The 14448-nt window shown below is 38.3% G+C and overlaps 1 protein-coding gene across 8 annotated transcripts in view; it reads left to right on the top strand.

Moving 5' to 3' along the window:
* The first annotated feature begins 2354 nt into the window (after nt 1-2354).
* The window catches only part of TSGA10 (testis specific 10), a 60893-nt gene continuing 48799 nt past the window's right edge, over nt 2355-14448 (top strand). For 2 of the 8 annotated variants that reach the window (XM_039340607.1, XM_039340609.1), the window contains exons 1-7: nt 2355-2695; nt 3011-3134; nt 6046-6162; nt 8601-8816; nt 9905-9970; nt 11010-11183; nt 11923-12078. In XM_039340607.1, the coding sequence (XP_039196541.1) occupies nt 3069-3134; nt 6046-6162; nt 8601-8816; nt 9905-9970; nt 11010-11183; nt 11923-12078 (795 nt within the window). In that variant the 5' untranslated portion in view covers nt 2355-2695; nt 3011-3068. Of the gene's footprint in view, nt 2696-3010; nt 3135-6045; nt 6163-8600; nt 8817-9904; nt 9971-10297; nt 10544-11009; nt 11184-11922; nt 12079-14448 lie in introns of those variants that run through there. The other 6 variants (XM_039340603.1, XM_039340608.1, XM_039340605.1 and 3 more) reach the window with 5 other exon arrangements.

The raw sequence follows: 14448 nt of genomic DNA on the forward strand, positions 1-14448 counted from the left end.
GACCTTGAAATGCTTCTTACAAAGCCACTCCTTCATTGCCCGGGCGGTGTTTGGGATCATTGTCATGCTGAAAGACCCAGCCACGTTTCATCTTCAATGCCCTTGCTGATGGAAGGTTTGCACTCAAAATCTCACAATACATGACCCCATTCATTCTTTCCTGTACACGGATCAGTCGTCCTGGTCCCTTTGCAGAGAAACAGCCCCAAAGCATGATGTTGCCATCCCCATGCTTCACAGTAGGTATGGTGTTTTTTGGATGCAACTCAGCATTCTCTCTCCTCCAAACACGACGAGTTGTGTTTCTACCAAACAGTTCTACTTTGGTTTCATCTGACCGTATGACATTCTCCCAATCCTCTTCTGGATCATCCAAATGTTCTCTAGCAAACTTCAGATGGGCCCGGACATGTACTGGCTTAAGCAGGGGGACACGTCTGGCACTGCAGGATCTGAGTCCCTGGCGGCGTAGTGTGTTACTGATGGTTGCCTTTGTTACATTGATCCCAACTCTCTGCAGGTCATTCACTAGATCCCCCCCCCCGTGTGGTTCTGGGATTTTTGCTCACCATTCTTGTGATCATGTTGACCCCACGGGGTGAGATCTTGCGTGGAGCCCCAGATCGAGGGAGATTATCAGTGGTCTTGTGTATCCTCCATTTTCTAATTATTGCTCCCACAGTTGATTTCTTCACGCCAAGCTGCTTGCCTATTGCAGATTCAGTCTTCCCAGCCTGGTGCAGGTCTACAATTTTGTTTCTGGTGTCCTTCGACAGCTCTTTGGTCTTCACCATAGTGGAGTTTGGAGTGTGACTGTTTGAGGCTGTGGACAGGTGTCTTTTGTACTGATAACAAGTTCAAACAGGCGCCATTAATATAGGTAATGAGTGGAGGACAGAGGAGCCTCTTAAAGAAAAAGTTACAGGTCTGTGAGTGCCAGAAATCTTGCTTGTTTGTAGGTGACCAAATACTTATTTTCCACCATAATTTGCAAATAAATTCTTTCCAGATCAGACAATGTGATTGTCTGGATTTGTTTGCTCATTTTGTCTCTCATAGTTGAGGTCTACCTATGATGACAATTACAGGCCTCTCTCATCTTTTTAAGTGGGAGAACTTGCACAATTGGTGGCTGACTAAATACTTTTTTGCCCCACTGTATGTAAAGGTATAAATCAGCTCAGAAACATTGGCTTAAGGACAGAAGCAAACATTTGATGATCTGAATTACATAAACAAATGTTGCTAAATGTTAAGCAATGCACATAGCAAGCTTTTCAAGACATTCCACTCACTGAGTTTAAAACAATGTATAATTTCATATAATTACAAATTTATCATATAAAATATTTAATAATAATCTTTTAACATAAACGTAATGTATAACTGAAAATAGAATACAAATTAAGGAGTCTGGGTGTTTTTATCAAGACACATTTCCTATGACCCTAAGATAAAGATGAAATATATGATCGGGAAAGATGCAAAAGTTACCAGTAGAAAGATAGTGTCAAACTCACACAAACATAAATACAATATCTCAGGTTAGAGGCAATGAATTTGCAATTAGACATGACTGGAATTATATCAAATGGATATAATTTTGAATTTCCATCTCTATAGGAAAAAATCAGAGATTGTTACATTAGATAGCACCTAATAGCTTTTTTTCCTCTTTTCACTTATGAGTATTCTTAAAAAGTAGCCTCATTACAAGCCTGTGATAAGCATTCTGGAACTGCTAGCAAATGCTGCCCTCTTTCATTGCTATTTATTTTTGAAGGGATTGATGCCAGTAGCATAGTCCCCAATGAGCTTAAGTTTCTTCTAGGTAGACGAGCACCTTTATATTGGCTGGTTTGCCAAGCAATCTCCTGGTCACAAATTCCCTCTGCTAAAACTTACAGGGCCTAGCTCAGTGAGACCGAGCGCCCCAAAACCACCACCACCCCCGCCCACAAGGCCACCCATCGCCTCCACCGCCTGCCGCCGATCGCCCAGACGGCCCAGCAGCGCCCGCAGCATCATCTGTGGGCGACGGGGCGCGAGGGCGGAATCTTGTCCCCGCTGCCCGGTTGCCACCCAATTGAGCGCTCAATGGAATTTTGGGAATGGACCGCCCGCCCGTTCCCGACGTTGTCGCGACGTGTTTAAAGCACGAGCGGCGGTTGAAGCGGCGGAAGCGCGCCGCGCGTGCGCCCATGAAACGGCGGGGTGGGGTCAAAAGCGGAGCATTACTCAGCCGGCTGAGTGTAACAGGTATCGGAAGCGCAAGGGGCGGGGGGGGGTTACCAGGAGACGCCGAGGAGCCGAGAGGAGATATTATTGTGGCAAACCGGTAGGGGGCAGCGCGTCCAGGGAAGCTGGTGGCGTCCCGTCGGGGCCGAGAGCACTAGTGCTCGTCTGCTTACTTAAGAACTCACAGCTGGTTGCACCTGCCAAACAGTTACGGGGCGGGTGGGCGCGGAGAATCGCCCCGTTGCCAGTCTGGTTGATCATTGGCCTGTCTGGCTTGAGAGGGAAAAGGAGGCGAGGTAGCGGGTGAAGCTGAGAAGCGAGTTGAGGAAACCGGGAAGGAGAGAAGGAATGAGAAAAGGCAGGCAGTACACTTTCTGGCGCTCACAATTTAGCTACCGTCATGACCTCTAGGAAATTCCTTGGGCGCAGGAGGAAAAAACCAGAATTTCTCGCAAAGGTACAGAGACCGCGTAGGGCATAAGGATAAGGAGGCACCCTTTTGGCAGATGTACTTAGCAACTTTGGGGTTAATTGCACAGGATGAGGGAGTCAAGAGACAACTTTTCTGAAATGGGGGTTCAGGTAATTTTATGAAGGTTGAGGGGAGATGCGATCATTCCCAGTTTCTGTTAACCCTCCAAGTGGAAAGTACAAATAAACAAGATTTATTGTCTTTAGAAGTTTATGTATGTGTAAGCTAGTTCTCAGAAGAAAATATATAGATGCAAACACATGGTATGAATATTACATAACTTAATTATCATATTTTTAGGAAAAAGTGAAAGGCTGGAAATTCATGTTTCAAACAAAACAATTCTCCCAATCTGGCCATGTCTGCATTCTTCATTGTTTTTTGTTTTTTTAGAAAAACTCAACAGTCCATTGTTACAGTTCAGGTACAGATTTCTCCTTCTGTTGTGGTATGACCATTCTTTTTCCCATTTCCATGTTTGATAAATCCATAATAGATTCCAAATTCTAGTGATATAGCCAAGAACATGCACTTTTAAAACACAGCAATTAATTTGGAGGGGATAAGCCTTTTTTAAAAAAAAAATCCTTAGCATATGTGGGAAATATCTCAGCTTTTTGATATATACAGCCATCCATTTCACCATGGTGATACTGAGCAGCTGACAACACAAGCAACAACAAAAGTAGAATACCGACTGATCCACTTGGGTCACTGTTAGATTCATCATTTAAAAGTATGTTAATATTTTTTTCTGAGAGTCCTCATAAGTAGTTAAACTGCATTTCTTTGTGTAGTTCATTTCTATTGTTGTTTTAAAAAAACCTTCTTAGGAAGATAAACTTACAGTTTTCCCATGTATCCAGTTCACCTTTTCCCAATCCATTGAGGCAGCTGTCCCTGTGATACTTCCAAACTATCTTGATTTTATTTGACATTTTATAAAGTAGGGGAGGCTGTGGGACAGAATTGTTGACTCATACAACTGAATAACCAAAATATGCAAATTAGTCTTTAGTGGTTGACTGGATTGTTCTGCTGTTTGGTGATTTAATTCCATGAAATTAATTTTAAACAAGCACATAAGGGTTTGGATTGCATCTGAAATACTGTCACAGGTTCTTTTATCAAAACCCAAAGTCAGTGGGCTCCCAAAACTAATACAAGCACCCTTGGCCTTTAGGTAACACATACACAATCACACACTGGGTAGTAATAATAGTTTCTTCTTACATACTTCCCCAGATCTATTATTACTCTTACTACTAGTATAGTCTACTAGTATAGCCTACTACATTTTATGAGCCCTACTGCTAAAAATGATATTTCTGTCTATTAACTGTAGGCTGCTATCAGTTGCTTTAATTCCACAAAGTAACAGAAACCACCTCCCATTCCTCTCCCAGAACAACTGCCATGCACCCACTACATCACTGCACTCTGCTGCTTTTCTGCTTGTTGCTGAGTGGCTACAGAAAGGTCTTAAAGGAGCAGAGCACTATCAGCCCAGCTGCTAGCTAATTTTCAGGCAGCCTGTCCTCTCACAAATAACCTATTTCTCTTTAAATATAAAATTTGCTATTATTGATAATGAATATTTTATACTTTAATTTTTATACTGGTCTCGAGTTTTTAATTCACATTTAATAGTTCCATTATTTGATCACTTTTAAAGAAGTATCACAGAATAATTATCCTCTTATTCAATGCAATATTAAGTGCATGTATTGGAATAAATACCAGTTGATACACCATATTGACATTTATGCTAACCCCATTCTGAATAACTTTGGGTACATACTGCTTTTCTAGTTTCATTTGGCTCCTCTGATCAATGCATGTGACTAATTTTGTGAACCCACCAAAGCCTAATTTGCAGCCAACTGCTTATTATGGGTATGACTATTTGCAAGTAATTATCCATTGGTAAAGTATCAGATGGGTATATAACAAAGTGTCCAAGCCTTAGTTTGATTGTTATCAAACCTGTGGCTATTATCCAAGATATTTTTCTGTTAATTAACTAGCTGACACTTCCTGAAAAGTATCATGATGATGTATACTATAATTACTATCTTTGTTTCCCTGCTCTTAATTGTTATTTGTATATCTATTATATCTTTAAACTTGATGATAAATTCTCCATCTTTTTAAAATTTTTCCATTTGATTTCAGTAAAATGTTATGCCCATTCCTGCAATAGTAGATCTTGGTTACAGTTACTCATGCTTTACTCACCTCCAGACTGGATTACTGCAATGCACTCCTCATAAGGCTGCCCTTGAAGAGTATCCCGAAGCTTCAGCTGCTACAGAATGCAGCAATGTCGGCAGTTATGTGCATTCCTAAAACAGTGCATGTTATACAGTGGTGGGATTCAGACAGTTCGCACCAGTTTGGCAGAACCGGTAGCTAATTTTTTGTTGCCCATGCCCAGAATGGACTTCTGGAAGTGGCATCCACACAGAGAACTGGTTTTTCACATATTTGAATCCCACCACTGATGTTATACCTCTGCTATGAGAGCTGTATTGGTTGCTAGTGTATTTATTTATTTTATATGCTGCCCATTTCATTCTGAAAGGTGGGCAGCATATATATTAAATAAAGTTTGTTTTTGAGCCCAATTTAAGGTGCTGGTTTTAACCTTTAAAGCCCTTCATGGCATGTGACCAGGCTATCTGAGGGAACATTTATTCCCAGTTACATCAGCTGCCCCATTAGATCTGGCAGAGAATGCATGCTATGGGTATCATCACCTTCTCGGCCATGGTGCCCACCTTATAGAATGTTCTTTTCAAAATCAGATTTTTTAAATTATTTTTTAACTTGCCTCATTTACATAATGCTTTCTGATTTAAACTAGTAGCATTTTGTCTGACTTAAACCAGTAACATTTTCTCAAGATTCCACCTATGTCCCCAAACCTAAAAGGTTTCTCATGATCTATGTTAATCTTACACAATATTGTTTCTCCTAGATATGCTGAACTACATTTCTATAATTCTATAATTCATCACTACCTTAGACGAAAACCAAGTTGAAAAAAGTTAATCACTGATACTGAATTACTAATTAAAATTTTGACAGACTGCCCCATTTGCATACTTCCTTCAGTATGGTACAGAATAAGTAGTACTTAAGTATGATTTTCCCAAAAATTTCTGAATCCATTTTAATTTAGTCCCTATTGAACCCTGTCAATTTTATTTTCAAGTAAAGTTGAATAAATTAGGCTAAATGTATTTTCATCTGGCAGTAACACAAAGCTTTTAGCTAAATGTAGCAATAAATACCACAAATTTTGATTGAAGTTATTTTTAATTGTTTTATAGAGAATCACAAGAGAAGAGCTTGCATTAAGAGGACCATTTACTGAAAGTGACAGAACTTCAAAATCTGAAGACAGCTTTAGAAGCAAAGACAAAATAATCCAGGAACTGCTCTTAGAGGTGTTGTCATATATTTATACTATTTTGTAACAACCATATATATGGAATAAACTTCCACTGACATTTAATTCGATTGCTATAATGTGAGAAAATGGTTTTGTATTCTCCATAGAGACGAAGAGACAAGATCATCGCCTATGATCAGTGATGACATTTTATCATTATGACTCAGTACCTTTTATACTAATGGTCTCTTACTATGTGTCTCCAGAAGAGTAAGATCACTTACTTATGGATACTATGGAGAGAAGCTAACCACCTAGATGTATCAAGACTGTTTAGCTCTTGTCAGTCTGAATTCAGACCTCATGGCAAAACAAGGTTGATGGTTTATTTAGAAACAGATAAATATTGTGCTTGTCACTAAGGAAGGAAGTGTCAAACTTGATGTAGGTTGTTGATTTCAAGGATGCCTATATGCCTATGGATAATAGCTACAACAGGGATTTATATTAATATTAGATGATATATCATTTATTGTGTTTGAGTGTTCTTAAGCTTAACAGTATTAGTAGCAGAGAAGGCCATAGATAATTTTCAAATATCCTGAAGTTACTAGATGGTTTAGTATGTCATCTGAACAGTAGCCTATGTTCAACTATTTTAATTCTGGAAAGAAGATATCAAATTTGGTATAGATTTAGTAGGACAGAATTTGAAAACTATATTCTCATTTAGATGCCACATTTATAACTAAAGTTACCATGCATCTTATAGCATAATCGAACTTGATGATAATAAAACACAGTTTTGAAGTCCTTGGAGAACAATCAGTGTAAATAAAATGGTTTTCTGGGAGAAAATTTGGTAGAATTTAAATACTTCCTGCTCATTATGCAGGATAAATTTCCATGTTCCTTTACTTTGTGCTAATTAACTTAGGTAACTTGCTTTTTAACATAGTATAGAGATCAAATGTAGCTTAAATCTACAATCATCATCATCCTAGTGTTTTTCCCACAGGTGCGGGATCCACTAGCTTGAACCTTCAGTATCTCTCCAAAGTAGGTTTTCTAAACAGTTTAGTGTATAACGTTGGCAAGAATTTATTACTTAGAGAAATTATTCAAATCTTAGCACTAAACCTAGTTTTGTTGCTTTTAGTCTGTTTGACTTTGCTGCTTCATAAATGACAGATGACCCACATTATCCCAAAATAAAAACTTTCTACTGCTGAGATCTCTTGAGATCCCCAAAAAGTTCAGAATATGTAAAAATCAATGATATTGGGCCTTAATTTATAGGATTAAAACCATTCTATCACTAGACATATGTGAATTATATTCATATTATAAATAATCTATCTTTTTCAGAACAAAGTGGAGAGTAAGTTATGGAGATCAGATAGTTTAGTCTAAATTTTGAGTTCCAGAATATAAACGGAAGTAAACTGTGTTCCGTAAAATATATCTTTGAACATTTCAATTAATTTACCTATTAACCTAAATGTAATAAATTGGTGTTTAACTTCAGAAAATTTAATTCTGACCATAGCCAATTATAAATACTCCTTTTTTACTTAGGGCTATATGTGGCAATTGTGCTGTCCCATAAATCAATATTGTGAAGCTTTTCCCACATTGTGAAGGTTTTCCCATATTAGACTTAACTATGATTTAGCTCAAATTGCAAAAACGTAGCTATTAGTGATACTAGTGCTATGTAGATTTGTTTTTAAATGCCCTGTTTTCTTATTCAACCTATCTCATCCCATCTCCGACTTCCTTAACTGAGAGCTCGCTTAGTATATTTTACAGAGAACAAAATTAGAGAATGTAAATTAGCCTAGGCTATTTCACAAGTACCAGTCGAAAATGGCCTGATTTTATTTTCTAGTCTATGTATACTGCACGAACTGAACTCTTCACACTTTATCATCTTCCAGTCTTTGGGTTTAAGTAAGTACTTTGTTCTTCCCTCATCTCCCGAGAGCGAATAAAAACTACAAGCTACAGTAAGAGTGTAGTTCCTGCAAAATGTGGTGGGTTGCAAAATTGCAGTGTAATTCCCTCAGTGTAGCTTTAATTGAGAATGTACATGCAGCAAAAATGATTCGTTGATGTTCAGGCAGCATTTCCTTATATCAGCAACTTGGTTGTTTGCCAAATAGTGAGATATTTTTTCTTCTTTGTATTTGGAAAGGCTAGAGAGAGTTTTATTTTAGCAAGAGGGTAAGCTAGTAGCTGAATTATATTTTGTATTCTCTGTGGTTAATTGGTTAGAGGGAACACTGGTTTGTCCACAGCTTTCCTTGCCTGTTTTCAATGTTTTGTGTTCAGTAGCAATTAGAACAATCTCATAGCTGATGGCTGACCTAAAATGCTTTATAGAGATTAGTAAGTGGAAATAATGGCATGTGCAATGCCTTACTTCATACAATATATTAATAAATTTGTTTCTGTGATAAAAGAAATATAAAAATTTGTTTGTCTCACCAGATTGAACAACTAAAAACAAAAAATCTTGATTTGGAGAAGCATGTTAGGAAAATACTTAATAGTAAAGAGAAAGTAACGACCCAAGTGGACAATTTGACCAGTGAGAATGAATATCTTTGTAAAGAACTTGCTCATGTAGATAAGATAGCTGAACAACTGGAAAAAGAAAAAGAGTTTGTACTTGATAGTGCTGGCCAGGAACTTTCAGAAGCCAAGGTATTTGATTTATTACATGAAATGTTTTATGCATGCAGTGCAATTACGGTATAATACATGTTGCATTGTTAGTTTTAACAAATGGAGAAACTGGAAGAAAAAATGCAGTAAACACAATATTATGGGTAATCTTTGGCTTATATCTATTTATTCAGTGACCAAAATTATGTCAGTGCTGAAAAAGTCATGTTATAACTGGTTCTCAAGATTCCAGCTGTAGAAATGCTCCTGCATTCACATGATCATGAGCCAGGCACTGAAGTGTCCAGTTCACAATTACAGTGTCGCAACAAGCCACATCACATGATCCCCATTTGCAGCTTCCCTGCCAGCTTTCCACAAGCAAAATCAATGGGGAAGCCAGCAGAGAAGGTTGCAAATTGCTCCATTAAGTTGTTCCCACTACATTTTTTCCTGAGGAGTTCTATACAGAATACAATATCCCAGAAATTTCATATTCCATATCACTGCCTAACCAAACACATCCCACTGTCCCACCTGCATTCCATGACACTTATCTGTGCCCCTCCCCACCTGCCATCACTACACTTGCCTACACCCTTTGCTGGCCCTGCCATGGCCTCTGCTAACCTACCCAGAACCTGCTCTGCCAACCTACTTGTGGACCTCACCAATCCACCCACATTCAGTATTGCTTGTCTGTGGTATCCCTTACTCCCACCATACTCCTTACCTGATTCCCATTTTTCCTGCATTACAACAGCAACTGGGATTGCTATTGCTAAGGGATGTGATTGCATGATGTACGTTATTACTACCTTAATTAGTGATGTCAATCTTGGTCCTAAATGCTCTCATAAACAGAATATCTGTATTGTTCTAATTACATTGTAAGATTATTGTATCCATGATTTCAGATATGCATGCATAGTTTTATATAGAGTGATTGCTTTTCAATGAAAGATATGTAAATACATGATTTCTGTAGGGATGAGGGAAGTGAGCACATTATTTCTATCTTTGCTACATATCTGGTATTTCACCATAGCCCATATTGCTATTTCAGCTTATGGAGTAATTGCAATACATTATTGTCACGTAAATAATTAAATATTTTTTCTTTCTAGTCTCAGATTAAATGCCAACAAAATACTATTAAAAAATTGGAACATACGGTCAGCATTCTTAAATCTGTAAGTTTTACATGTCTTTCCTTTGCTCATATATATTATTTTACTTGTGTTTTAAAACTGATACTTATTTTACTTGACATTTAAATTATTTCATTAAAAAGTTTAGGATACTGTAAACCTATGAATAGTATAGACTCATAACACAAACTCCACAATAACTAATTAAAGAGAATTAAATTATCTCAACAGCATATAGATGAAAACTATAAATATAATATAATAGTAGAAATGCTAAAAGATCAGGTAAAAATAAAATAAAAACATCAGAGTACTGAATAAAATGATATATGAAATGATATTTTTATATATATATAAATTCATTCTGGTTAATTTTTAAGGGTAGCCTTGTGTAGAATGAATTGTAATACAGTAATCCAAATGAGAAATGAGAAGGTCATAAGTGACTTGCTTCAGTGCATGCAGATTAGACTGCAGTTAACATACAGCTCAGACTGAATGAAGGCATTCCAGGCCGGAGCCTCTACCTACTACTCCAGGAGTTGGGTGTCCAGGAGAAACTCCAGATTCCAAGTCTGGTCTTGCTGGAAGAACATGAAAGAATGAGATATGAAAGTAAGACAGCATGAGCAAAATAGTGGATGATATACATGTTAAGTAATTTATACAGGTAATAATGTCTCTTTTCACAACTTTCAATTTTATGATCATCATGGCTTTTTAGCAAATTTTCTTAGGAAATTCATATGAGAATAGAGTAGAGTAGAGTAGAGTAGAATAGAATAGAATAGAATAGAATAGAATAGAATAGAAACTTCATTCTTCAATTAAAAAAATAAATTTGGTCGATTCTGTTAAATTTTTAGATTAAATATTAACATTCATTATTTACCAATCAGTGGAAATTGTTTTGTTTTCTCTTGTCAGCCTTTACTTAACAAATTCATACAATTAATAATTTAAAAAAAATGACAACTTTGGATTAAAAGTAAATAAAATATTTAGATTCTTATGCAGAGAATTTCTGTAAAAGTATAAACATGGGATTTAGTAATTGTGTTTTTTCACATGCACATAAAAGGCAGCCTTGGATGTTGAAAAGTCAGACGAAAAGCTCAACAATTTTATAAAAACAATAGAAGAACAGAAAGATTATTATAAATCTGAAGCAGAAAAGTTGAAGAAGATGTATCGAAGTACAAGTCCTAAGCGCAGCCCATCTTGTTCTATTTCAAAGGTTTCCTCCCCAATTCAGGTATATATTTTTGTTTTTTAAAATACAGAAAGTATGCATTTAATTTTTATTGCTTAATTATATTGAAGTTATAAGATTTAAAAATTAAATAGACCTTATTCTCCAATGAATTTATATAATAATGTAAAGTCTTCAAGCTTACTTGATTTTTGGCAAACTGAAGGATATATCCATATAGTTTTCTTGGCAACACTATTAATGTGGTTTGTTAATAATGCCTTCTTCTGAGGCATAATTTTTAAATTTACTTCAATTTGTTTTATAACTATGGAATTCTCTGATGGCATAGCCAGATCAGACACTGCTTACCTTTCAGTTTCCATCCCAATATGTACAAAATTTAGCTATCCCACTTACCTAAGTAAGTAAGAAGTTACCTACTCTCTTTAATCATAATTGCCTGTATTGCAAGGATAGATCGATGATGGTTTAGCAAGAGAATTATTGTGCTAATGGCAACTGGAAGAAATATATGACATTTTCTCATTTTTCCTTTATGATAAATAAGTAAGAGCTATATATATTTCAAATCTCCATTTAAAACATATACTTACTTATGGTAAAATAATTATGAAATTAATACAAATGTTTAAATAGTTTGAAATTTGGAATATTGAAAACTAAATTTATGTACAGTTCTCCCTTCCAAAAAAGAAAGAATTTCAAAATGTGAATATAGAATCTTATAATAAATTTAAAATATTTGGCAATGGACATTTTATCTCCATTAAACATTTAGGGAAGTCACTGTGATAAAGAATATCTGCAAATTTTGATAGAACGTGATGAGTTTAAGACAATGCTGGAAAAATATCAACGTCACATAACAGAACTCCAGGGGACTATCAAAGTTCTCATGGCAGAAAGAGACAAAGCTGTTTGTCTTTATGATCAGGTAATTTTTGGATAAAGCATTTTGGTAAAAACAATTTTTGATATATTACAAAGGATTATATAAGTTTCAATATATTATAAAATGTCTGTTAAGTATTTAGGATAATCTCAAATAGCCTTATAGGTATTGCCTTCCCCTAAGATAGATAGTATTGTAAGTTGGAATTGTCAATAACACTCCCTACATTTTGGAATCCCTGTCTGAAGATATCTCTGCAGCTTTATATTTTAACCAACTTGTTAAACTGTTTTGCTCTTCTGGTCTTTTGATGGTTTGATTTTTTTTTGTACAAAGGAAACAAGTTTTGTAAATTATGTTGGGGTTTTTTTGGATCTTTTCTTCCATATTTGTCTTATATGAGGGCCTTCTGAGATGACCGGGGCAGGTCTTAGCCCAGTTTTATGGGATGAATTTGAGTCTGTGACTGCTGAGGATGTTGACAGAGCAGTGGGAGCGATGAGCGCCTCCATTTGTTTATTGGACCCGTGTCCTTCCTGATTGGTCTCGGCCGCCAAGGAAGTGACACGAGGCTGGCTCCAGGTGTTGATCAACGCTTTGTTGAGGGAGGGGTCTTTCCCGCAACCCTTGAAGGAAACGGTTGTGAGGCCCCTTCTCAAGAAGCCTCCCCTGGACCCGGCTGATTTAAATAACTTCCGCCCAGTCTCCAATCTCCCCTTTTTGGGGAAGGTTGTAGAGAGAGTGGTGGCGCTCCAGCTCCGACAGTCTCTGGATGAAGCAGATTACCTAGACCCTTTTCAATCTGGCTTCAGGCCCGGCTTCAGCACAGAAACTGCTTTGGTCGCGCTGATGGATGATCTCTGGCGGGCCTGAGACAGGGGTTATTCCTCTGTCTTGGTGCTACTTGACCTCTCAGCGGCTTTCGATACCATCGATCATGGTATCCTTTTGCGACGACTTGGGGTGGGAGTGGGAGGCACCGTTTTACGGTGGTTCTCCTCCTATCTCTCTGGCCGGTCGCAATCGGTACTGGTGGGGGGGCAGAAGTCAACCCCGAGGCCCCTTGAATGCGGGGTGCCGCAGGGATCAGTCCTCTTCCCCCCTCCTATTTAACATTTACATGAAGCCGCTGGGTGAGATCATCAGACAGCACGGGGTGAGGTTTCATCAGTATGCTGATGATACCCAGCTATGTATCTCTTCCCCGAGCTCTCTCAGTGAAGCGGCTGATGTGATGGGCCGTTGCCTTGAAGCCGTGAGGGTCTGGATGGGGGTTAACAGACTCAAGCTCAATCCTGACAAGACCGAGTGGCTTTGGATGTTGCCTCCCAAGGATCATGTTAACTGTCCAGTGTTGCCTCTAGCAGGGGAAAATATACCCCCTTCGGAGCGGGTTCGCAACTTGGGTGTCCTCCTTGATCCACAGCTGAAATTGGAACATCATTTGACGGCTGTGGCTGGGAGGACCTTTGCACAAGTTCGTCTGTTGCACCAGTTGAGACCATACCTGGACCGGGAGGCTCTCCTTACAGTCACTCATGCCCTTGTCACCTCACGCCTGGACTACTGCAACATGCTCTACATGAGGCTACCCTTGAAAAGTATTCGGAGACTACAGTTGGTCCAGAATGCAGCCGCGTGAGTGATAATGGGTGTTCCTCGGTACACCCACGTTACACCTATCCTCCGTGAGCTGCACTGGTTGCCTATTGGTCTCCGGGTCCAATTCAAGGTGTTTATTTATTTATTTATGAGACTTATATACCGCTTTAATGCGAGCACTCTCTAAGCGGTGTACACCAGTAAGCAATGTATATATATTTACATTGCCCCCAACAATCTGGGTCCTCATTTTACCTACCTCGGAAGGATGGAAGGATGAGTCAACCTTGAGCCGGTGAGATTTGAACCGCTGACCTGCTGAACACAGTCAGCTAAAGTGGCCTGCAGTACTGCACTCTAACTGCTGCGCCACCTCGGCTTTATTACCTTTAAAGCTCTATATGGCTCAGGGCCAGGCTACTTGCGAGACCGCCTTCTACCTCATAGTTCCCTTCGTCCGGTTAGATCCCACAGGCTGAGCCTCCTTCAGGTCCCGTCGGCCAAGCAGTGCCATTTAGCGGGGCTGCAGGGGAGGGCTTTCTCTGTGATGACGCCCACATCTTGGAACCAGCTCCCCCCGGAGATTAGGACCGCTCCCACCCTGTTGGTTTTCCGCAAGCTGCTTAAGACCTGGCTTTTCCGGCAGGCCTGGGGTTTATAAAATCTGACCCCTGGATGAATGTTATTGTATTGTCTGTTTTGTTAAATTATATTGTGTTTTTATTGTTAACCGCCCAGAGTCCTGCGGGAGTGGGGCGATCTATAAATTTTAATAAATAAATTAAAAATAAATAAAATAAATAATACTTT

The sequence above is a fragment of the Crotalus tigris genome, unplaced genomic scaffold (genome assembly GCF_016545835.1).
Source record: "Crotalus tigris isolate CLP2741 ecotype Arizona unplaced genomic scaffold, ASM1654583v1 scf7180000017753.6788120, whole genome shotgun sequence".
NCBI classification, from domain to species: Eukaryota; Metazoa; Chordata; class Lepidosauria; order Squamata; family Viperidae; genus Crotalus; species Crotalus tigris.